General features: G+C 54.0%; 9 protein-coding genes across 9 annotated transcripts; 3 read left to right on the top strand and 6 right to left on the bottom strand.

Moving 5' to 3' along the window:
* Positions 1-780: 780 nt before the first annotated feature.
* Positions 781-1665, bottom strand: J7T55_011603 (uncharacterized protein; the record flags this gene model as incomplete). The annotated part of the gene is made up of 3 exons (XM_053136284.1): positions 781-984; positions 1071-1349; positions 1411-1665. The coding sequence occupies 3 exons, from the start codon at positions 1663-1665 to the stop codon at positions 781-783; spliced, it is 738 nt and encodes a 245-aa protein (XP_052999409.1).
* Positions 1666-2363: 698 nt separating this feature from the next.
* J7T55_011602 (uncharacterized protein) lies at positions 2364-3075 on the bottom strand (the record flags this gene model as incomplete). Its single annotated transcript, XM_053136273.1, has 4 exons — positions 2364-2570; positions 2627-2773; positions 2903-2921; positions 2984-3075. 4 exons carry the CDS (start codon positions 3073-3075, stop codon positions 2364-2366), a joined length of 465 nt encoding a protein of 154 aa, XP_052999408.1.
* Positions 3076-4404: 1329 nt separating this feature from the next.
* Positions 4405-5077, top strand: J7T55_011601 (peroxiredoxin type-2; the record flags this gene model as incomplete). Its single annotated transcript, XM_053136262.1, has 3 exons — positions 4405-4525; positions 4595-4797; positions 4865-5077. 3 exons carry the CDS (start codon positions 4405-4407, stop codon positions 5075-5077), a joined length of 537 nt encoding a protein of 178 aa, XP_052999407.1.
* Positions 5078-5716: 639 nt separating this feature from the next.
* J7T55_011600 (60s ribosomal protein l24) lies at positions 5717-6542 on the bottom strand (the record flags this gene model as incomplete). The annotated part of the gene is made up of 3 exons (XM_053136251.1): positions 5717-6004; positions 6148-6291; positions 6492-6542. The coding sequence occupies 3 exons, from the start codon at positions 6540-6542 to the stop codon at positions 5717-5719; spliced, it is 483 nt and encodes a 160-aa protein (XP_052999406.1).
* Positions 6543-7627: 1085 nt separating this feature from the next.
* Positions 7628-8698, top strand: J7T55_011599 (adenosine-deaminase; the record flags this gene model as incomplete). Its single annotated transcript, XM_053136241.1, has 1 exon — positions 7628-8698. One exon carries the CDS (start codon positions 7628-7630, stop codon positions 8696-8698), a length of 1071 nt encoding a protein of 356 aa, XP_052999405.1.
* Positions 8699-9355: 657 nt separating this feature from the next.
* On the bottom strand, positions 9356-9951 carry J7T55_011598 (nascent polypeptide-associated complex subunit beta; the record flags this gene model as incomplete). Its single annotated transcript, XM_053136233.1, has 2 exons — positions 9356-9597; positions 9726-9951. The coding sequence occupies 2 exons, from the start codon at positions 9949-9951 to the stop codon at positions 9356-9358; spliced, it is 468 nt and encodes a 155-aa protein (XP_052999404.1).
* A 980-nt stretch (positions 9952-10931) lies between these two features.
* J7T55_011597 (assembly factor cbp-4) lies at positions 10932-11458 on the bottom strand (the record flags this gene model as incomplete). Its single annotated transcript, XM_053136222.1, has 3 exons — positions 10932-11065; positions 11151-11335; positions 11409-11458. 3 exons carry the CDS (start codon positions 11456-11458, stop codon positions 10932-10934), a joined length of 369 nt encoding a protein of 122 aa, XP_052999403.1.
* Positions 11459-15335: 3877 nt separating this feature from the next.
* Positions 15336-18764, top strand: J7T55_011596 (uncharacterized protein; the record flags this gene model as incomplete). The annotated part of the gene is made up of 4 exons (XM_053136211.1): positions 15336-15729; positions 15839-17998; positions 18055-18168; positions 18403-18764. The coding sequence occupies 4 exons, from the start codon at positions 15336-15338 to the stop codon at positions 18762-18764; spliced, it is 3030 nt and encodes a 1009-aa protein (XP_052999402.1).
* A 949-nt stretch (positions 18765-19713) lies between these two features.
* J7T55_011595 (uncharacterized protein) lies at positions 19714-20343 on the bottom strand (the record flags this gene model as incomplete). The annotated part of the gene is made up of 2 exons (XM_053136200.1): positions 19714-20001; positions 20077-20343. 2 exons carry the CDS (start codon positions 20341-20343, stop codon positions 19714-19716), a joined length of 555 nt encoding a protein of 184 aa, XP_052999401.1.
* Positions 20344-20609: the final 266 nt, after the last annotated feature.

Here is a 20609-nt window from a genome sequence, read left to right as displayed (position 1 = left end):
ATTTAGTCCGTCAGTACCTAGGCGTTGCAGTGATAAATGGCCCGAGTGGGCTGTATGACAACCTCCTTTTCGTGCGATGTCACAATGTATTGCATTCTTACTGGACAGTTTCAATTTCTTGGTATGTGTTTAATGAAAGCTGAGAAGCCCGAGAAACTGTGGGAACGTGCGCTGATCAGCGATGTAAAGTACTTGTGAATAGGATCACGGTTTCAATGTGTAATCTGAGGATCGACTTTGCTCCCACCTAAGCATAACATGCTGCTTCTCGCTTTGGAAACACTCGTACATGGCATGGAGGCTGAATTTCAACACCTCACTGACCACGTGTGCATAGTGCATTTACTTTTAGGCAGAGACAAACGGCAGCCACGTCGAGAAACATCAGTATATTTTTGTTGGAAGGAATCCGTAGATCTCATAGCCTACCTGATACAAGCGCTTCTTAGCTGACCGCACGTCCACTTACATGCCTTTGGCGAGATCTAAATTTATTTCTGGAATTTTCGTTTGGACCTCATCTGTGTTCCAGAGCTAGGAAAACTTTCGTATTCAATGCTTCTCAACGAGGTGTCACAGTGCGTTAATTACAATTTTTGTAAAAACCATTTCAGGAACTACGGATCATCTGATTAACTTGCGTTGGTTGTCATAGCATATCCATTCCATCCAAATGACTCTCTTGACCAACTCAGGCTTGTGGCGAATCGAGATACTTGTCTAATTTCTGCGACTCGCTCGAACGCTCCCACAATCTGCCCACCTTTGAAGCCCAAAATATTACGAGGCCCCGGGAATCTTCACACATTGGGCGAGAACCTTTCTCCATTGCCTAATACGGCAAGTCTCCAAAACCAAACACACGAGCGCCGCAAGACCACTCAGGATCGTCAACACCGCAACGGCCATCATCATGACGCAGCCTTGGTAGGTCATGTTTACTTCGCAGTTGAAACCCCCTTCGCCCCAGTTCTGTTTCCAGTGCTGCAGCGAACCCCGATTTTAGCCTCAGTGATGAAGAGAAAAGAATGGTGTGGTAGCATCCGAATCAATAGAACGTCTTGACTTACGTATACCACGCCTACGCTTGCTGCACCGTAAGCCAAGTCAATATACACTGGTATGTACTGCATACTGCAACATTTGTGGGCCCTCGTTGCCATAATATCGTCCGCGCTGAACTTCCATATTAGCGTGATGAAACCAAGACTTGTGCTGATAAGGCCCAAGGTCGATTGCAAGATGAAGAAGATTATGCTGTCGTTGTCATTGGCGCCCGGCGGGTACTTTGGAATATGGACGGTGCTCAAAGAGACAAGTAGGCCGAAAGCGCTACCCACGAAGATTAACTGCAAATTTGGTTCTCAGCACGTGATAACACAGTTTGTTTCGGGATTGATCATCTTGTACCTCAACAATGCGAGCAATCAGAACCTTCCTGCGAGACTTGGGCTCTTCCCCGGAGTCCTCCAGCGCAACGGTTTCCATTTCGACAGGTTCTGGAGGTGCATGTTGAACAGGCGGATTTGGTGGCCATCCATATTGAGGCACATTTGGTGGGTGGGCGTATCGCGTGTATTGAGGAGGTGGATTTGGTATGTCTTCGGGTTGGAAAGGTCCCTTCAAAGAGGACTTGGGTGGAGCAGGCCCCTTTGATGAGGACATGTTTCGGACAGGTCGCTTGAAGAAGGACTTAAAAGTCGATCGCTTTGGTAAGGATTTGCGTTGAACAGGCTGCTTTGAAGAGTATTTGTGGAAAACTTGTTTTGGTGAGGGCTTTGGTCGGATGGGTGCCTTAGATGATTAGGTTTTCTGTTGAGTAGGTGCCTATGAAGACTTCTGTCGAAGGGTCGGTTTGATAAGGATTTATGTCGAACAGCTCGCTTTTTGGAAGGCTATTGTCAACATGGCATGGGGAAAATCTTGACCCTTGTCCTAGTGTTGAGTGGTCAGTGGCCAGTGCTGTTGGCGAATTGCTGGACGTCTGGTGTCTCAAGGTTGGCTGGACAGAAAAGAATCCTCAAAGCCGAGGGTTCCCTTGATATGTTGGTAGCTGTGTACGCTGGATGCCACAATGCGCCTGGAGAAAGAAGAGGAAAACCCATGCTGAAGGCCAAGAGAGAACATTTATAGGTGGCAGATTATGAGTGAGCACTTTCCTGTCTGCTTGAAAATTATCAAGTCACTGCACTCTCCTCTGACAGAGACAGTACCGTGCACAGGCATGGACTGCTGTCATTCTGCTGGGTCCGTCAGTACCTGGGCAGTCCAGTAACAAAACCGATCTTGCTATACCTTTAATATAGCCTCATCAGGAACAAAAACAAGTATATATGATTATCAAGTATATCTCCATGTTCAGATCACCAGTGCTTCTCACTGATGTCCACAGTGTTCACATCCACGCCATCCTTGTACCATCTCTCCTCCTCACTGATCTTGACATCATTCGTGCTGTTCTGTCTCTTCCTCATCAGGCCGTTGTCCGCGAAGGTCCAGTCCTCGAGACCGTATGACCTCCACCACTGGCCAGATGTGTCATGCCACTCATACCAGAACTGAACAGCAATCTGCACAGACATGTCAGTGGCTACCGCACAAAAGTTCGAAGCAGGAAGGAGGCGACCTTGTTGTCAGTGAAAGCAAACAGCTCCTTTCTCAGCCGATAACCGTTCTCCACACTCCACTTCTCAGTTAAAAACTTCTCGATCGCGTCTCGGCCCTGAAAGAACTGATCGCGGTTGCGCCAGATGGAGTCAGGCGTATATGCTAGCTGTGAAAAGTGTTAGCAAGGCCATGCCTTTTTCATCATGCTTGAGCATATTTTGGGTGCTATATGAGCTGCTCTAAAAACTCTTGGGTCCGAGTTTGCCCGTGAGTAGCATCAAACACGTAGACGGACCTTCACAGCAGCTGGGTTTCTATGAGAGTGGTCAGAAATGGGTCTTGTACTCCACCATCATTGCTAAACATAATGACAGACCTTGTATTCCAAGCATCTTGGGCGGCCTTGACCTTTTGGGTGGCGGTCTCCTTCGTGAAAGGCGGGAAAGGCGGCTTGGATTCACTGGCCATGTTTGCTGTATGTACTTGTGATATGGTGACGTGGGGGGATGAATGATTCTGATATTGTTTGCGCAGGTGTATGCTCTGGATCTCTTTTGGGCGAGGGACTTGATTTAAATATAACTCGATCAGTATGGCAAGTCACGGAGATGCAGAAGCCTTTACAGACGCAGAATAGCTGTTTGACGCAAGTACTCCGGGAAACAGGCCTCAATTCGGCGCGGACCCGGGATTTGGTTGGGCGGGATGGGCGGAGGGACGGAGGGTTGTGTGGGGGCGGTGACGGGATTCAGGTGTAGGCTCGAGGGGTTAAGAACTGCCCGGGCTGACCGGTCCTAGCCCGGCCTTCTTCTCTGGTCACAGTCTAATTATGGCCGTAGGTGTTTGGATTACTTATCCACCCAAGGCGAACGCGACGCCCTGCGATAAGATACCGATTCTGGTCACTTGTCGATGTATTTAGCATGCTTACGGGCAAATGGCATGATGGTCCGACGAGGATCTCCGCGGAAGGATTCATAGCTTCAATATCACACAGAGCCCTCGGTCCAAATCCCGACAGAATTGGGAGCTGCAGGTTTGTGTAACACAGCAGATGTAGCGACAGAACATGGTGGGGAGGTTGCGTGATACTACTGCGACGTGCGCGCCCTCCAGCCCCGGGCACGTCCAGTCGCGATGTCACGAGAACTGGCGAGGTTTCTGGACACGCCTTGCGCGATATTTGACAGGTCTTGTGTTCAGCCAAGAATTGGAATAGGCTACCAGATGTTCGTCATGATCTGCTGCTCATTTGACCGAGCAATCCGCTCGGATTTATCCAGAGTGGACTCGACAATGTGCTACCCCGACGATGACCGAAAGGCGTGGCCACGCAGGCAGGAGTCCCATCCACGCGCGTGGGACAGATCGGACGCATCGACAAATTGCTTGTTTTGGTCGTAGCATATCTCCATCAGGGTGCACATATGCTATAATCAGCGAGTAATACAAGCTCTGTTCTGGGAAATTCGTTGGGCGAGCGCTGACGAAGATGCAATGCCGAGCTTCGGCGAGCTGCAAGCTGTTGACAAATACCGTACTATGGCGGCAGGGGTCGAGCAAGCAGGCAAGATGTTATGGCGGGGCGGATTGTGCAGCTTGCGAGCGAGCAGGCGCGAGAGAGCTTGCCGATCAAACTCAAAAGACCCCTCCACCGTGCGCGACCTTTTTAAAGCCAGAGAAGCTCTCGCTCCCCTCCTCAACCAGAAATCTCCGAAACTCTAGAGCATCTCTCTTGACATTGAAACAAATACTACATCTCGTCAATCACAGGAAACAACAGTCAAATCAGTCAAAATGGCATCTCTCACCGGCCAGCCCTTCCCCGAGGACGTTAGCTTCCTCTACATCCCCTACTCGCCCGACAAGGCCGGCCTCAACAGCTGCGGCCTGCCCATCAAGTACGAGGCCAGCAAAGGTACGTTCTGACTTTGCAATTACTTGCTGTACCTTCTTCAATCCCAGGGATACTGACCTGTTTTCACAGAGTTCAAGGAGAAGAAGGTCGTCCTCGTCGCCGTCCCCGGTGCCTTCACCCCCACATGCGCCGAGAAGCACATCCCTACCTTCATCGAGCAGAAGGATGCCCTCAAGGCCAAGGGCATCGACCAGATCGTCGTGATCGCCTACAACGACCCCTTCGTGATGAGCGCCTGGGGCAAGTCGAACGAGGTCAAGGACGACTTCATCGTAAGTGAAACCCCACAGCCAATCCTCCCCTTCTGGAGCTTGGGGGATCCGTGTCTCTACAGAATAGCGGGACAGCACCGGCTCACATGCGATCCCTTACTCGCAGGTGTTCGCGACCGACGCAGAGACCAAGTTCTCCCAGCAGCTCGGCTGGACAATGGGTGAGAGAACCGGCCGCTACGCGCTCGTGATTGACCACGGCAAGGTCATCTACGCTGAGCAAGCCGCCAAGGGTGGTGTCGAGGGAACGGATGCTGCGTCCATCCTGGCCAAGCTGTAAATGGTCCCTGCGTGGAATGTCCTCTTACATCATACACGCCTCTTTAGACATATAGACCTCTCCGCTCGACTCGAAGTCAGTGCATGAAATAGAGGAATTTCTTAATTTGACACCCATCAGACTTGCCACTCTGGAATTTGAACGCCGAAACGCAGTGTAGTCTTCATTTAGGTATTGGTGCCGGGTATGTAGTACTAGAGAGTTGTGCATCGTTATTCAGATCGATTCGTGATCAACATTTGACAAAGCGCTGTAGAATTATCCCACAGATAATCATTCTCCAGACACAATATGCCAGCAGAAGTCGGTGTTGGGAACCGCCATGCCGAACAGTTCACTATTCGACCAAGGATTCCCAACTGACGTGGCCTTCCAGGCACTGGCTCGATCGCCAGCCTTTGAGGACTGTCGGTATGATCAATGCACAAGTCTCATTTCTATGAGCTACCCGTGCGGAATCGTGTCCCCTATTCCATGCAACCAGTCCCTTTTCAGACGTCTGTAGGCCGCCTAGCTTTTATAAAGCACTGAGAACCCGACTCCAGCCCTTCCCTGAAATCTCAATTGCAAAAGTTGTACCGAACCAGAGAAAAGATGTCCACGTATGCAATCGACTAGCACCCGCTCATCTTGATTCCTTTATCGGGTGGTGGCCTTGACCTTGGGGGCGGAACCCTTGGCTCCCTGCTTGCCGACGATCCGTTGGGTCTGGCCCTTGGAAGCCTGGGCGGCGTTCTTTGCCTTCTCCGACTTCTTGGCAGCGGCCTCAGCAGCCTTCTTTTCCTTGCTCTCTTTAATGGCTTGCAGACGAGCAGCGGAACGGGCCTCAGGGCGCATGGATCGCTTCTCCTTGATCACATCGAGGGAGGCACCAACGATGGCACGCTGGGACTTGACGGTACGGCGGGTTCGCTTCTTGGCGGCTTCCTGTATGGGATGTTAGTCACCGTCACGCTCGTGCCCCCTATGGTGGACTCTGTTCGATGTCCTGGGGAGAAATCCCATGTGGGTCTGGTCTCGGGGCGGTTCGCGATTGTGGGTTGCGATCGCAAATCGGTTCAAATTCGTACCTCAGTGATACCCTTGCGGTGCTGGCGACGGTACAGGACGGTCCAGGCAATGCGACGGGGGTTCTTGCGCTGGAGGAAGAGAGACTCGGATTTGCCGTTCTGGAATCGGAAGACCTTGGAGTCGCCACGGACGTAGAGCTTACCCTGCAACAGTCGCAGTGTCAGCGTTTCGTTCCTCTACCCTATCTTTCATGAAGTCCTCTCTTTCATCGCCGATGCGATAAGAAATCGTGTCCCAAAAAACACACTGGGCCTTCGATCTGTTTGATCGTTCCTCCTCTTGCAGCCTCCTAGGGGCTCGCTTCCGGCCCATCCACTGCCCCTTGGTGAAAAATTCATCGTACCTTTCCAGGGTAGATCCTCTGGCCGGAGAATGTGTCGTCGTAGGTCCTCATCTTGAATGTGGTTGCCGATTGTCGGTGGTCGTACGCGGATGAGGGAGGTTTCGGGACGATGAGGTTGGCTGGCTGGCTCGCAGGGCGAATTTGAAATTCTGTTCTGGTGGGCAGTGACTACCCTACGCGGCAAATCGGGCGTAAAAGCGGGTCAGCCAATGCTGGAACAGAAGCGGCCAGAAAATTGTTAGTGCGGCGCCAGTGCACAGCTGAGAGACAGGTGACCACAGCTGGCGCCAAGACTTGAGATGCTTCACTTGGAGCTTTCCAGGTACCAAGGCACTTACATCCGTCAAGCTGGGTCCCGAACTATTTCTCAATAATTGTCGTCATATTCGACCTGAGATAAGCTCTCACAGGGAATTCCTCTGCTGGGTCTTGAAAGGTACTTTTTTTCCTGTATTGTCATTGAGGATCCCATAACTTGAGCACCTCACGATCGTTTCCTGTACCCAAATTCCTAGGGATTGACGATATATCCTGGTCGAGCCTACACATCGACAGGCCGCGACGAAGCTGCTTCTTTTTGAGACCCTCTTTCTTGGCACTTTCGACTTCTTGCCCATACTCACTGTTGATTTCTTCAAGAACCTTAAACGATGGTCTTCTTCCGACTACAACTCATCATCTGACTGGACGACAAGCCAACTTCACCTGATATCAAAGTATATTACCAGATCTCTGATGACAACCAAGGCAGATGACGTTGCCTCCGTCGTCCTAGACCTGTTCGACAGGCTCCCTGCAAAAAGAAAGCCATGTGTGCGCGATAATGGCACACGAGAATGGGTGCCGCTGGCTGGGATAGTCGCTAGACATGGTGACGGATCATTGATTTGTCTGGCTTTGGCGTAGGTCCGGCGATTCCTTTTGCAGATTTCTACCTAGAACGAGCGTTGAGATGCTCGTAATTGAACCTCACATCGTCACTCTTCCTATTCCTCGGTGAGCTGCTGGAAGGGCTTGGTCCTCGAACACGAGTTTTTGAGCTTCAAGACATCCTCAGACAGCAAGCATGACGCCTGTGGAAAAGCGAGCGGCTTTCATAAACCATGACAAGAATGCTAAATTGTATCAGAACCGGTATGAAATGCCTTCCCATGTCCAAACTACAATCCGCCAAAGGCAGAGTCTTGCATGACTGGCACGCCGAAGTCCTAGTCATCCGGGCCTTCAACCACTTCGTCTTGCAGGAATGTAAGGCCATCATAACCGATGGCAAAGAATCTCCTTACCTTCGCCGGAGCATCATCAGCAGTGACGCAACGACCGAAGGACCAGGGTGCAAGCGCCCAGTCTGCTGGAGGGAAGATGTGACGCTGCACATGTACTGCTCAGAGGCTCCCTGCGGCGACGCATCCATGGAGCTGACCATGTCCGCTCAGCAAGATGCGTCCCCATGGGAGGCCCCGCTGCCGCCGCACCTGATGCCCGAGAAGGCATCCACGCCAGAGCTAGCCCTCCTCGGGCGCGCGTGCTTTGACCAGCTAGGCGTTGTCCGGCGAAAGCCAGCTCGTGCCGATGCGCCTCCCACGCTGTCCAAGTCCTGCTCGGATAAGCTGGCGCTGAGGCAGTGTACCTCGCTTCTAAGCTCGGTCACATCGCTCCTGGTCTCACCAAAGGGTGTATATCTCACTTCTCTGGTGCTGCCGGAGAGCCAGTTCTCCGCCGCGGCGTGCGGGAGGTGCTTCTCGGCCCAGGGCAGGCTGGCACCCGTGAGCTCTGTGGAGGGCTCGTGGGAAGATGGGTACGCGTTCCACCCATTCGTGGTATGTACAACTGAAGTGGAATTTGAATACTCCCGCCGTGGGCCGGCACATAGTGAGGAGCTACGTTACGTGGCGAGCAACCTTGCTACGGCTTGGTCGTGTAATGACCTGGCGGAGAACTTGATTGGTGGTGTGCTCCAGGGGCGGAAGCAGTCGGATGCACGAGCAGGCAGTGCGGTCTCGAGGGGGAAGATGTGGGCTTTGGTGGAGGAGATTGCACGCCTGGTCGAGCCGAACGTGATTCCGCTGACGCTTGAGACGTACGGACTTGTGAAGGATAGCCTCGACCTAGCTACCAGAAGCAGGGTGAAACAAGACGTGCGAGGAATGGCGCTTAAGGGATGGGTCAGGAATACTGGTGACGAGGACTTCAACCGACCGCCCTGATGGAACGGCTGTGAGGATGTGGTAGAACAGATCGTAGGAATAGCCCCTGGCATCCTTTTAAGACGCGCTCTGCCCTATCATCCTCGTTCAGATCACTGTCCAAATCCGTAAAAAAAAGAGAGCCATCCATCTTGGTCCGCTGAGCCTGGAAGCCTGAGATCTTATTTGGCCGGCGTACTCGGTAATTGTGCGGTGAGGTCCAGCATCGCGGCGTTGCTGCTCCTATGAACACCCTCCTGATTTCTTGTGGTGTTGTCTTGTCTGTCTCCTCCCGTTGGGAAGACATCCCATGTTCGAGGGCAATCTTGGGGGGGGGGGGGCATCTTGTGTTAGTAGTATGGCACTTCAAGCACGGGAACCTAAATGGGTTCATTTCATTCATTTTTGGTCGATTATCCCAAATGCTAGGATGTATCACGAAGCTCATGATCTGCCGTTCCCTTAACCCTGGCCGAATTCATTATAAAACAGGATAATGCTTTCTCACGGGATTCGCAGTGATTCACCCTCCACCACCAGCGCTTGTCAGACCAAGACCATGGATGTCACCTCCATATATCGATAGCAGTGCAAAGTCCTTGCTCGTTTCTTAGCAGCCCTTCGTAGCTTCAGGTCCATCATCCCTTCCAACAGAGCAGTTCCACCGGGACAAGCTGTCTACTCGACCTTGGACTCGCCCTCGAAGTTCTCGCCGGCCACCAGGTCGGGGATCTCGTCGTCGTCGGCCTCCTTGTCACCCTCCTTCTGCTGCATGCTCTGGTAGGACTCGGCCAGCTTGCGAAGGGACGCCAGGGAGTCGGGGCCGAGCTGGTTCAGGATGCCGGGGACGAGCTCGGTGAGCTCCTTGTCCTCGCCGTTGCCGTAGATGGCGAAGGTGTTTGCGGGGACGGCGGCGTGCACTGTATGATCAGTCGTCGCATCAGCATCATCAACTAATAACAATGCCTCGTGTCTCTCCTCCTATGTTGTTGTCTTGTCTGTCTTCCTCGAGCCAGGTGAGGGAGGGATGTGGGTCCATGTCACGTACCCTTTGGTGCGGCGAAGTGGATGACGTTTCCGTCGCTCTTGAACATGTTGACCTCCTCAATGGCCTGGATGGGCTGGACATTGAGCTTCTTGAGGGCCTGCTGGAGCTTCTTGTCGTCGGTGGCGGACCGCTGGGGCGCCCTCTTCATCTTCCGGCGCGGGGTACCCTTTCCACCAATTCGGGCGGAAGCACCGAGCTTCTTGAGGCGCTCCTGGACGTCGGCCATCTTTGCGAAGGGGGTTGTGAGGAAGAGGCGGGTTTCGGCAAAAAAGATTTCGGGGTGGGAGATGGGGATCAGGGAGGTTCGCCTGACTGTTTGTAGCCTCGTGTCAGCCCGAGCTGTCGCAAAGAAATGGCCCTGACCCAAGCTCTGTGCCTGCTGCCTCGCTCTTCCCGAGCCTCCATAATTTTTTTTGGTCTTGCACCCTAAGGCCCTCCCATATCCGCCTTTCACTTTCCCGTCGCCGATGAAATCGCACCGTCAAAACATGGCCCAAAATTCAATCGTACTCACTTTTTACAATTCGCTCGTGCTCGTCGACGTGATGGCCGCAGGGAGGTTGATGAGGTGAGTGGTCGGGTTGTGTGGTACGCAGGCGTAATTTTTGCTTGCGACCCCGGACGTCCACGTGATCCAGCCTTTGCAAACGGCCCCTCCAAAATCGGCGACAGACAGACGGACTGAGAGGAGGCTCTAGCTTTGGACGGCGAGAAGCGAGATGGTCCGTGCAGTCAGTCACCTTGTTCTCATACGATTGTTTGACTTTGAATATCTCTTTGAATATCTCACTCATGTTGCAATATTCTATTTGATGTGACCTACCAAAGGGAAGGGCATGAGATTTCTTTGGGAAATGACCAGAATTTGATCTGCATAATGAAACCACATTGAGCGGTGTTGATGCGCTATGCTGACGGTGCGCTTGCAAACCTCATCCAGCTCTCCCAGATGAGCACAGATACCATTCACGGCCTGTGACGCCTGCAACCTCAACCTCGAACCGAGTCCGTCCCTCTTGAATAGATTAATATCTTGAACCGACCAAGACCTTTTGCAGCCCTTTTGGAGACGACCTTGAGCCCGAGAAGATCCGAACATCAATACCCCTTTTTCCTGTCCTCATGACCCGGTCCCAATGCTCCCTGACGCCGTAAATCTGCCTGATGCAAGTTGATGCCATATTACTACAATCGTACAAAGACGCTTCATTTCTCCGCCGATAAGCCGACCTCCTTCCTCAAGGCCTCTCGCCGTAGTCGCTCCTCTTCCGCAGACTTCTTCGCCTGCAGCCGCCGCATCTGCCTTTCTTGCTCTGCTGCCTCAGCTTGGACAACCCATACTGCGATCCGTTAGCACACGATACTCTTCCTCATTGACTCTCATCTCCAGAGGTGAGTCTCATCACCATTTTGAGGCAAACATACTTGGCTTGTCGCTCTTGGAGTACTCCTTCAGCTTGCCCACAAAGTCGTCAAACTCTCTCTGCCGCTCAGCCCTGTTGGCGAGGCTCTTTTTCTGCAGGTCTGGGTTGTACTTTTTGAACAGCTCCTCCTCTGTTGGGGAGACCCAATATGTGAACGCTGGGCCGCCCACGATTATTGCACCGCCGCTGCAGAGATTGGTTAATTGGCTGGCCATCGACACTGCAGACGCGTCCTGTTTTTTTCAGACACGAGACTCACCCCAGGATCATCTTTGCCCACATCCCCCAGTTTGTTGGTTTCTTCGGCATGATGCTGGTGTAACAGTAACAATCCAATGAATGAGGGAACGGTATCAAATCACAGAATGAGTTTCAGTTCAAATCAGCACTGCCTACTCGAACTGGCGTCGTGACGTCGTTGACATGGGCGGCTTGCTCTGGCTCGCTGCAGAAAAGGACGGCCGCTAGACGGCAGAATTGCCGCCGGGCTGTCAGCGAGAGACGGGAGCTCACTCATTGGACGGGCCTCTGGCCTCGGGGCCCACCCCCTGACTTTCAACCAAAGTTGACGCTGCATCTCGAGTCTCGACAGTGATCCATGAGTGAACGCAGCGTATGCTGCTGCTTGCTCCAGATCGGACGGAAGCCAGCACAGAGGGCTCGCGCTTTGAATCAAGCGCTAACGCATCCCGGCGAATCGTCTGTGTTGTTGTTGCGTCCCTAGATACAGTACCACACATCGCGGCCCCCAAACCTGCATGCGCCTCCCCTTGTGGTCGACATTTCCCCACGAACGTGATCACCGTGAGGCAGTGCAGACAAGATGCGCGCCCTGCCAGCCCTGGCACGGATATGTTCCCAGTCCCACGGGCCGGAAGCCCGTTTCGATTTGTTATTGCGTCTGAAGTTGAGCAGTTCGATGCAACGTTGACTCCCTACACCGCCTGCACAGATCACGGATGCAAACAAGGCCTCCAAGGTAGGAAGTGGTGTTGTCAGAAATACAGCAAGGCCACAAAGTCCACAGGGCGAAAGGCGGTTGTGAGTGGTTGAACCAGGCAATCTATCTGAACCAGCCGCGCAGGCTTAGCCGCATTGTGTTTCCTGGGAGGAGCATTTTATTGTGGAATTTGTTTTGCAAACCATTTAGCTTTATTTGTTTGTATGGTTTGTCAAGGGAATAGAGCCGAGACAGCGAGCCATCTCGCCACGTTGTGCATGCTGTGCAAACAGGAAAGTTCATCGCTTGTTGGACAATGGTGGTGAGTAGGCAAGTGCCTCGGCCAAGCTCGACGAGACTTTCCTCAAAAGTGAGGTCCTGAAACTGCAAGCCCATGGGCGTTTCTGTCAAGTAACAGGTTTGTCATAAACTATCAAACTGCCGTGATGTCTAATATTCTGAGGCTGTCAACAATAACTCCATCCTTGAGGACTGTATCATCACATCGCCCAAAGCTTGTTGATGGAGGTTGACTGGTAGACTGGACAGATCACTGCATCGAATTTGGTCGTGCGAGGCCATTTCCAGCTAGGGCCGCGTGGCTTGGCTGGAGAGGCTTGCTCTCTTCTACCTTGTCCTAATAATGCTTGCTGCCGGGAAGATATTGCGCCGGAACAGAGCCTCATCAAACCGGTGTCATGGGGCAGGGATCTCCAAACACACCGTCAACGATCAAGGCTCAGACAAAAATCCAACAGCAAGGGAAAGCTTTACGGATTAGTCTCAAGGAAGGTTACCGAGAAGCTCTGGTCGTAGATCATCTTCGGCCTTAATTTTGATTCCTCTGGAATGGAATTACTCTAGGCGTCCAGAGAACCAGACCATTGAGACTCAGGCCTGAGTCAGCTCACGCGTTTCGAGCAGCGTATGGAGATCCTGACGCGGAGGAACGAAGACACGGGGGAAGCGATGAAGCATTGCTGACGACGAGATGACACTCGAAGTGGTTTACCGATGCGCACCGTACGATGTGGAGCCAGCGACTGCTTGCTGCTTTGCTGCTTTGCTTGCTTCGCAGGCCTCTTCAAACGGCCCCATCCGTACATAGATGGAATGGGGCCTTTGGAGGTGTTGTTGGGGGCATGAAGAAGGAGAGATCTGAGAGGGCCAACCTTGCGCTGACTACAGGCAAGTCTCCAATCACGCTCTCGGCATGGTGGGATGCCAGGGCGGGCCCAGGGCAGGGGAGAGAAGCCGCTTTAAGCTGTCATATTGCGTGTGGAGAGCGAGTGCAATGCGTCAGGCAAAGACGGATTGGGCGGCTTGAGGCGTCAAGAGTCCCTGCCCTGCCTGTTCGAGGCAGACTGTCACAAGCAGCTGAAGAAAGAGTTCCGGCAGTGAGAAAAGAAGAGACGAGGAGGGTTTTGCCAAGCCTCGCCTGAGGGCGATCAGTTCGTGACTGGGGGAGCCAACGCGTGGAAATTCGAGACACTTCATCAATGCGCTTGGATGAGTCTGTGGGGTGCTGCGCCGTCTTGTGCCGTGCTTTGCTGTCAGGTTTATGGGGCACTCAGAGGGCACCAATCCCTTCGCCTTATGATTGCTGTTGTGGCTGTATTCTGAGGGGCGAGAGGCGAGCAGTGACTGTCATGTCTCTTGCACACCCCATGTAGATGTGTTGGTTGGTCAGTAGTGAAGCACAACTGTAGGATCGGTTATTTCGCCGTTAAGGTGGAGGGGCGTGACGGTGGTAAAGATCTTTCTGGTGCGGCATCAGATCACCATCCGGCCTCGGGAAGATGCCGTGCCTGCAGTAGTGTCGTCTACATAGTGCCTGGGGTGTCTATCCGCGGCGGCGAATACTGAAGGTACTGTGGTACATGCGCCGAACACTCGAGGCGCTAAGAATAAGATCGATGTTACAGTGCTCGTGGTACATGCATGTTGATGATACGAAAAACAAAGGACTATATCCGTACAGTCAGTCAGTACACATATAGCTCTTTGACCCGTAAGTCATGGACAAGGCTGTCTCCAACCGTGACTGAGATGCTTGAGCACATACTATAGATGATAGATGATATGATACGTACCGTTTTCTGAACAAGCAGCAGTTGCATCGATGGTACTGTGCAGGTTAATTAAGTGAGACCTCATTTACAAGCCACCCAACTCAGCCCGACCTTGACTGTCGAGGCGACTCTTAGCGGGCTACCCCTCAGCTGTACCAGAGACACTGCAGTACAGTCCGCATTTCGGTACGTGCTTTTAGGTTTCCCCAGTTTTGGAGGCCACCCGTCAGCCCGTGGTGTCTTGGTGTGTCTGTCTCTCGCTCTCGTACTACTGTGACAACGGCGGCGGCTTCCTCCCGCGCTTGCGCAGCGCAGAGAGTGCCCAGCTGCCCAGAAGCCAGGTGCCCTGGCCTGCCCGCATGCCCGCATGCCCTGCCACATGCCCCCCCTCCCCCAAACCTGCAACTGCAACTTGCAACTGCTCCATTCCAGACTCCACCACCGTCCAATCCATCCTTTCACACTCCATGTCGCCTCCTGACAGTACACCACGCATTTTGGACGACTGGATACCCGGTCCATTCTCTTAATTCCAAGCCTTTGTTTTATTATCTTTTTTTCTCCCTCCCTCTTCACTTACCCCAACAATCCTCCAATCCTTTCTTTGTTTGCTGAAGCGAGACGTCCATCTCCGTCCAGCTCCAATCACTCACTCCTTTGACCGTATCGCATCGCATCGCATCGTTTCGCGCCGTCCTTTCAATCGTTGACCGAGAGCAGCTTGATTTTCGACTTGGACAGGGCACCCACCATTCGCGACACTACGCCATCAGTCACCCTGGACGGTCGGTCTTCAGCCTGGGTCGCAACAGTCTGAGACTTGTGCTCCAAGGTAGTCGCATCTTTGCCGACACAGCCGAATCACCACCGAGCCGAACGCAAGAGGAGCCAACTACAGGCGACGATAGTACCGCACGCTGCGACCACGAGCAACAGCACTGCATTTGCTCCGCCTCTTCTAATACCACCGCCACTGGGCGTGCCCGTCTTTTCACCAAATCGGTACTGTGTCTCATGGAAGTAACACGGCTGTGACTTTCGCGAAGCATATAGCCTGAACTCGGAGAAGGATTTCAGGGTGTGATCGACTGAAGTGGGTCGCACATACCCAACAATCGACACAGCGGGAGACAAAGAGCTTACGAGAGTAGCATAGACTCAAGTCGACGCACAAATGGCTTATAACGGAGGATACCCCGCCCAGCGTCCCTTCAATGGGCCAGGAGCACCACGGCCGCCACCTCAGCGCCAGTACACTCCTGGCCCGGGACCACAACAGTACGACCAGCAGTACGACCAGTACCAGGATGATTACGGTCAGGGATACGACGGATACTATGATCAGGGCTATGGGCAACAGTACGACGACAGGAACTTTGCTCAACGAGGCCCGCCTCCGAGAGATCCGTACGGGCCAGGCCCTGGCGGTCCCGGTAGAGGAGGCCCTATGAATGGGGGCCGGGGCGGTCCTATGCCGAGACCTCCACCGGGGAGGGGATACCCTCCGAATGGCGCACCAGGGCGAGGGCGCCCTCCAAATGCTGGAGCTCCTAATTCCGATCCTACCAGTAAGTTACAACAGTGTTCTTTGCATTTCTTTTCTGTCGACGGTGACGTCTAACTACGGTCAAGTGAACCGCTCAAGACCGCCCATATTACCCCCTCAAAAATCCCCAGGAGAGCCAGGATTTGGAGACAGCCCATTCCCAACATTCCCAGGCCAGCATCGTAAGACAAATCTCGATAAAGAACAACAAATTCTCAGCGACATGGGCGCTCTGGATATTGACAACAAGAAAAAAGGCCCGAAAGGCAGGGCCCCTACACGAGGTGCTTCCATAGACGACTACGGTCCTCGACCGTCCATGGACTCTCAGCGAGGCCCGCCCCCACCGCGAAACTACCCACCGCAAGGCTACCCAGAGCAAAGGCGAGGGCCACCACCTGGTCGGGGAGGTTACGGCGACTACCCCGAGCCAGGTTTCGGGCCGCCGAGCAGGACGATGACAATGCCATCGAACATAGGAGGCATGCAGGAGATGGCACCGCCACCGCACCGGTCAGATTCCGCACCATACGGTCCGACTGGCCGGGGGATGCCTATGGCACGACCGTCAACCGCGTCAGGACATCGCCCACCACCTCAGCGGATGCCTCCACCGAATCAGCAAGGAGCAGGCTATGGCGGCCAGGGATATGACTATGGTCCGGATCAGGGATACGGATATGATGATTATTACAACGATTATTACGACGAGCAAGGAGCGAATGGATACCAGCCGCCGCCGCCGGCGGAACCAGACATGCCCAACTTTGACGCGGCTCCTCGGGGCCGCAACTCTTTGGATCTGTCCATGCAATCCGGTGCGCCAGAGCCACAAAGAGGGCCTGGCCGAATGCCTGGACTGAGCACTGCAAAATCCCAGCCTGATCTGCGCCAGCCACAGCAAGCAGTATTCGAGATGGCGCAGGACGTACCACCAATGCCACCACCGGGAGGCCAGGGCGGTTACGGTGCGAGGATGAACGGCCCAAGCCCTCCTCAGGGTGGGTTTGGACTGCCCAGCAATCCTCAGGGTGGGTTTGGGCTGCCCAGCAATCCTATGCCAGTTCGCGCGGGTCACCAACAGACACCACCAAATGCCAATCCAGACACCTTGCCGTCTCATCCTCTGCCCGTGAGAGCAGGTCACATGCAGGGCGCTCTGGTCAACAACAAGCCACCGCCAGTCCGCAATTACGGCGGCACTCCTACACCGGCACCTGGCCCAACCCCTTCTCCTGTGCCCACGCAGGGCAGTGCTGCACCTCGCGCTCCATCACAGGCAGAGCCGCCTGTGACGACCGAGGAGCTGGAGCGTCTGAGGAATACTGTCAAAGTGAACCCACAGGACCAGGCAACAGCATTGCGCTTGGCAAAGAGACTGATGCAAGCTGCCGATGTGCTTGTGCCCAATGTGGCAGATCCAAAGTCCCGCCATCGAGCCCGCGAGCGTTACGTCATGGATGCGCAGAAGATCTTGAAAAAGCTGTCGAATGCTGGCAATTCTGATGCAATGTTCACACTGGCTGACGGGCTCGGCAAGGGATTTTTCGGCTCGGAGCCTGACAACAAGGAGGCTTTCACGATGTATCAGTCTGCAGCAAAACTTGGCCATGCTGCAGCAGCCTATCGCACAGCCGTGTGCTGCGAGATTGGCAACGAGGAGGGCGGCGGCACACGAAAAGATCCTTTGAAGGCAATTCAGTGGTACAAACGCGCCGCCATGCTGGGCGACACCCCGGCCATGTACAAAGTGGGAATGATACTGCTCAAAGGACTATTAGGACAGCAGAAGAACCCCCGTGAATCCATTGGCTGGTTGAAACGGGCAGCAGAAAGCGCGGACAGCGAAAACCCACATGCGCTCCACGAACTCGGCTTGCTCTATGAGTCTGCTGGACCGAACGACGTCATCCTGCGTGATGAGCCGTACGCTTTCAGGCTGTTCAAGCAAGCTGCGGACCTCGGATACAAATTCAGCCAGTACCGTCTGGGATGTGCGTATGAATACGGACTTCTTGGCTGTCCCATCGATCCAAGACTCTCGATCATGTGGTATTCCAAGGCGGCGGAGCAGGGCGAGCACCAGTCCGAGCTTGCTCTTTCTGGGTGGTATTTGACGGGCAGCGACAACGTGCTCGGCCAGAATGACACTGAGGCGTATCTGTGGGCGCGCAAAGCCGCGATGGCTGGCCTAGCAAAGGCAGAATATGCAATGGGTTACTTCACGGAGATGGGCATCGGCATTCCTGCGAACATGGAGGACGCGAAGAGATGGTACTGGAGAGCAGCTGGTAAGTTTCATTCTTTGTGTTGTGGGATTGTACCTCACGTCTGACATCTATGCCAGCCCAGGATTTCCCGAAAGCCCGCGAGCGCCTCGAAGAGCTGAAACGGTCCGGTAAGAACGGCCCCCGCCAACGAGAGCGCATCACGCGCAGCAAGATCGGGCAGCAGAATGAGGGTGAGTGCAGCGTGATGTAGGGCGTTACGACTGCACTTGATTTACCCTTTGCGCCTGCTGGATCCGAACCTGCAATGCCTGCAGCGCGAGATGCGGAAGCTGTCGGTATGACTGTGGCTGCCTACAGAGGTTTGCCTGCGCCCACAGGGATGGCCGCGGGAAGAAAGACTCCAGGGCCCGGTTCCCAAAGACGCCCTGGCACACCTACATCTTTGCTTCCTATCCGGGCGGCAGAGGGCGGTGCGGTGGTGAATGGGGTGATCATGAAGGGGTTGACAGCCACGCTTAAGCCTTCAGAGCAATCGCAAAGCCGTGGCGATGTCTTGAGGGAGAGGTACCAAGCTCTGGAGGAATTTCAGAGGGGCAAGAGTCTACAACGAAGCCTCAGCCGGCCGGTGATGCTGTCCTCGGTGAGGAGCTTCAGTTACGAGCTCCCGACGCAGATCGCCGAGATGGAACGCATGAGCAGCCAGCGTAGCTCTTCGCCTGCGGTTCCACAGCCAAATCAGACACCCCACTTGACACCTCGCAGATCAGCTCCCTCTAGATCGACCACTCCCCTGGCTGGGGAGGACACAGGTGGGGAAAACCCTTGAAGGCGTGTTCGATATCAATCGACAAGAATAATATGAAGGCACGAGCAAGATGTTCATTGATACCTTGCGCTAGACACAAGGGTCCTTTTTTTTCCCTCGTCCTGATTGCATTGGATTGGCTTGCATTTCCGGAGGTACCTGCACAAGGCGTCTGGTTCGGTCTTTTGCTCGTCTTTGGTGAAAAGAGAAAGAAAAGCAGGCAGGGCCGGCAACTTAAAGATCGAACTATTAAGAAAGACTTGAGAGGGATCATTCAAAGAGCGCTGCCCAGGATACCCACCTGCCTACTCGTAGTAGTCTAGTTGATAATCTTTGGAAATGCAAAAGATAAAAATTAGTGTAATTCACGGTGGTCAATGTGAAATCGGAAAAGGCAGCTTCAAACTGCAATCATCACCACGCTGTACCTCGTATTGCAATGCGTATCATTCTATATCTGGGGAACTCCTCAAAGAGTCTACAAAAGACGACATGGTATGGGAGGCTGTGAGAAATGAGCTTAAGACCGTCACTGGAGAGCAGCTTATATCAAGTACCCAACCCATCCGTAATGAGGTACGGGTCATAGTGTGTATGTGAAACTCTTACTTTCAGTTCCGTACTTGCTAATTGTATATCCAGGTCGTTGAGTTCGCAACGACCTCGAGAGAACACCGAATGCAATACGCCTTTCCCAATTTCGCGTTTTCCATTCAGCACGCCGCCCGTCCGACCAAACAGGATCTCGAATCCGGCCGGACCGATATAAAGAACAGAGACTTGGGCCTCCATCTATCCTCTAGCCCTCATCCACGAAATCTTGATAAGTTCGACCCCCGTGGGTCCTTGGAAGCCCACCACCCGTCATCATCACCTTTTACCTGCCCACCCACCACGGGCCCCGCGCCACGTCGAACAGCGGGCCGTCCTGCGCACCAGCAGCCCCTCCACCGTGAGAGCCACCACGTCCCTAAGCGCTCTTGATGGCCTCCTTGACCTCCTCCTTGACCTCGCTGACCTCGTCGGCGAGGGACTTGTCCTTCTGGCTTTGGCGCCACAGCAGGATGCGGGTGACCTGGACGACGCCGACGACGCCGAGGAAGAAGTTGACGGCGGCGAGCAGGTAGTTCTTGGGCTTGATGATGAGGCACCAGCGCGTCCAGATGATGCCAGTGGCGGTCAGGGCGCCGTTCTGCTGCAGCGAGAGCTTCTCGGCCGGGCGGCCGAAGTCGGCTATGCCGGCGAGGACGATGGCCCACTGCAGGGGAGAAATAAAGTGTTAGTTAGGGGTTCTGGGTGTAGGTGTAGGGTATGTATATCGGGTGGTGCGTACCTTCATGACGGGCGCCCAGAAGTGTACCGTCTTGAAGCCGATGGGGCTGTCCCACATGCGCTTGAACCAGCCGACCTGCTGGGCCGCCTGCTGCTCAGCACTGGCGGTGGACTGCCACCTGCGGCCCCATTGTTGTCGCTGCTGGGTGCGGAAGGCCTGTTGGAAGCCCGAGGCGCGCGAGAAGGCCTGTCGGGTCTGGGCTGCGGCGGACGCGGAGGAGAAGAGCGGCCGGGAGGCGCGGGCGAAGGAGGCGGCGGAGGAAGACATTGTCTTGTCGTCGTCGCTGCTGCTGCTGCTGCTGCTCTGCTGTGTGGGGTGGATTTGTCTGAGCGGGTCGACGACAGAGAAATTCGAGCGCAGGTTTGGTTGAAGGGGTGGGCGACAAGGCGAATGTGGCCGGAGTGGAGAGTTGGGGATTGTCCTGCTCGTTGTGCTTGTTCTTGTGTGACTCTCTCTCTCTCTCGTGGTCCCTCGCAATTCCAATCTAAGTCAGATCAAATCGGGGTCCGATCAAAGGAGCGTTGGGGTCAACC

Source organism: Diaporthe amygdali, assembly GCF_026229845.1.
Source record: "Diaporthe amygdali strain CAA958 chromosome Unknown NODE_2_length_3802984_cov_64_841326, whole genome shotgun sequence".
Taxonomy (NCBI): Eukaryota; Fungi; Ascomycota; class Sordariomycetes; order Diaporthales; family Diaporthaceae; genus Diaporthe; species Diaporthe amygdali.
Note: the sequence above shows the minus strand (reverse complement) of the source record. Positions and strands in the feature narration are given on the sequence as shown.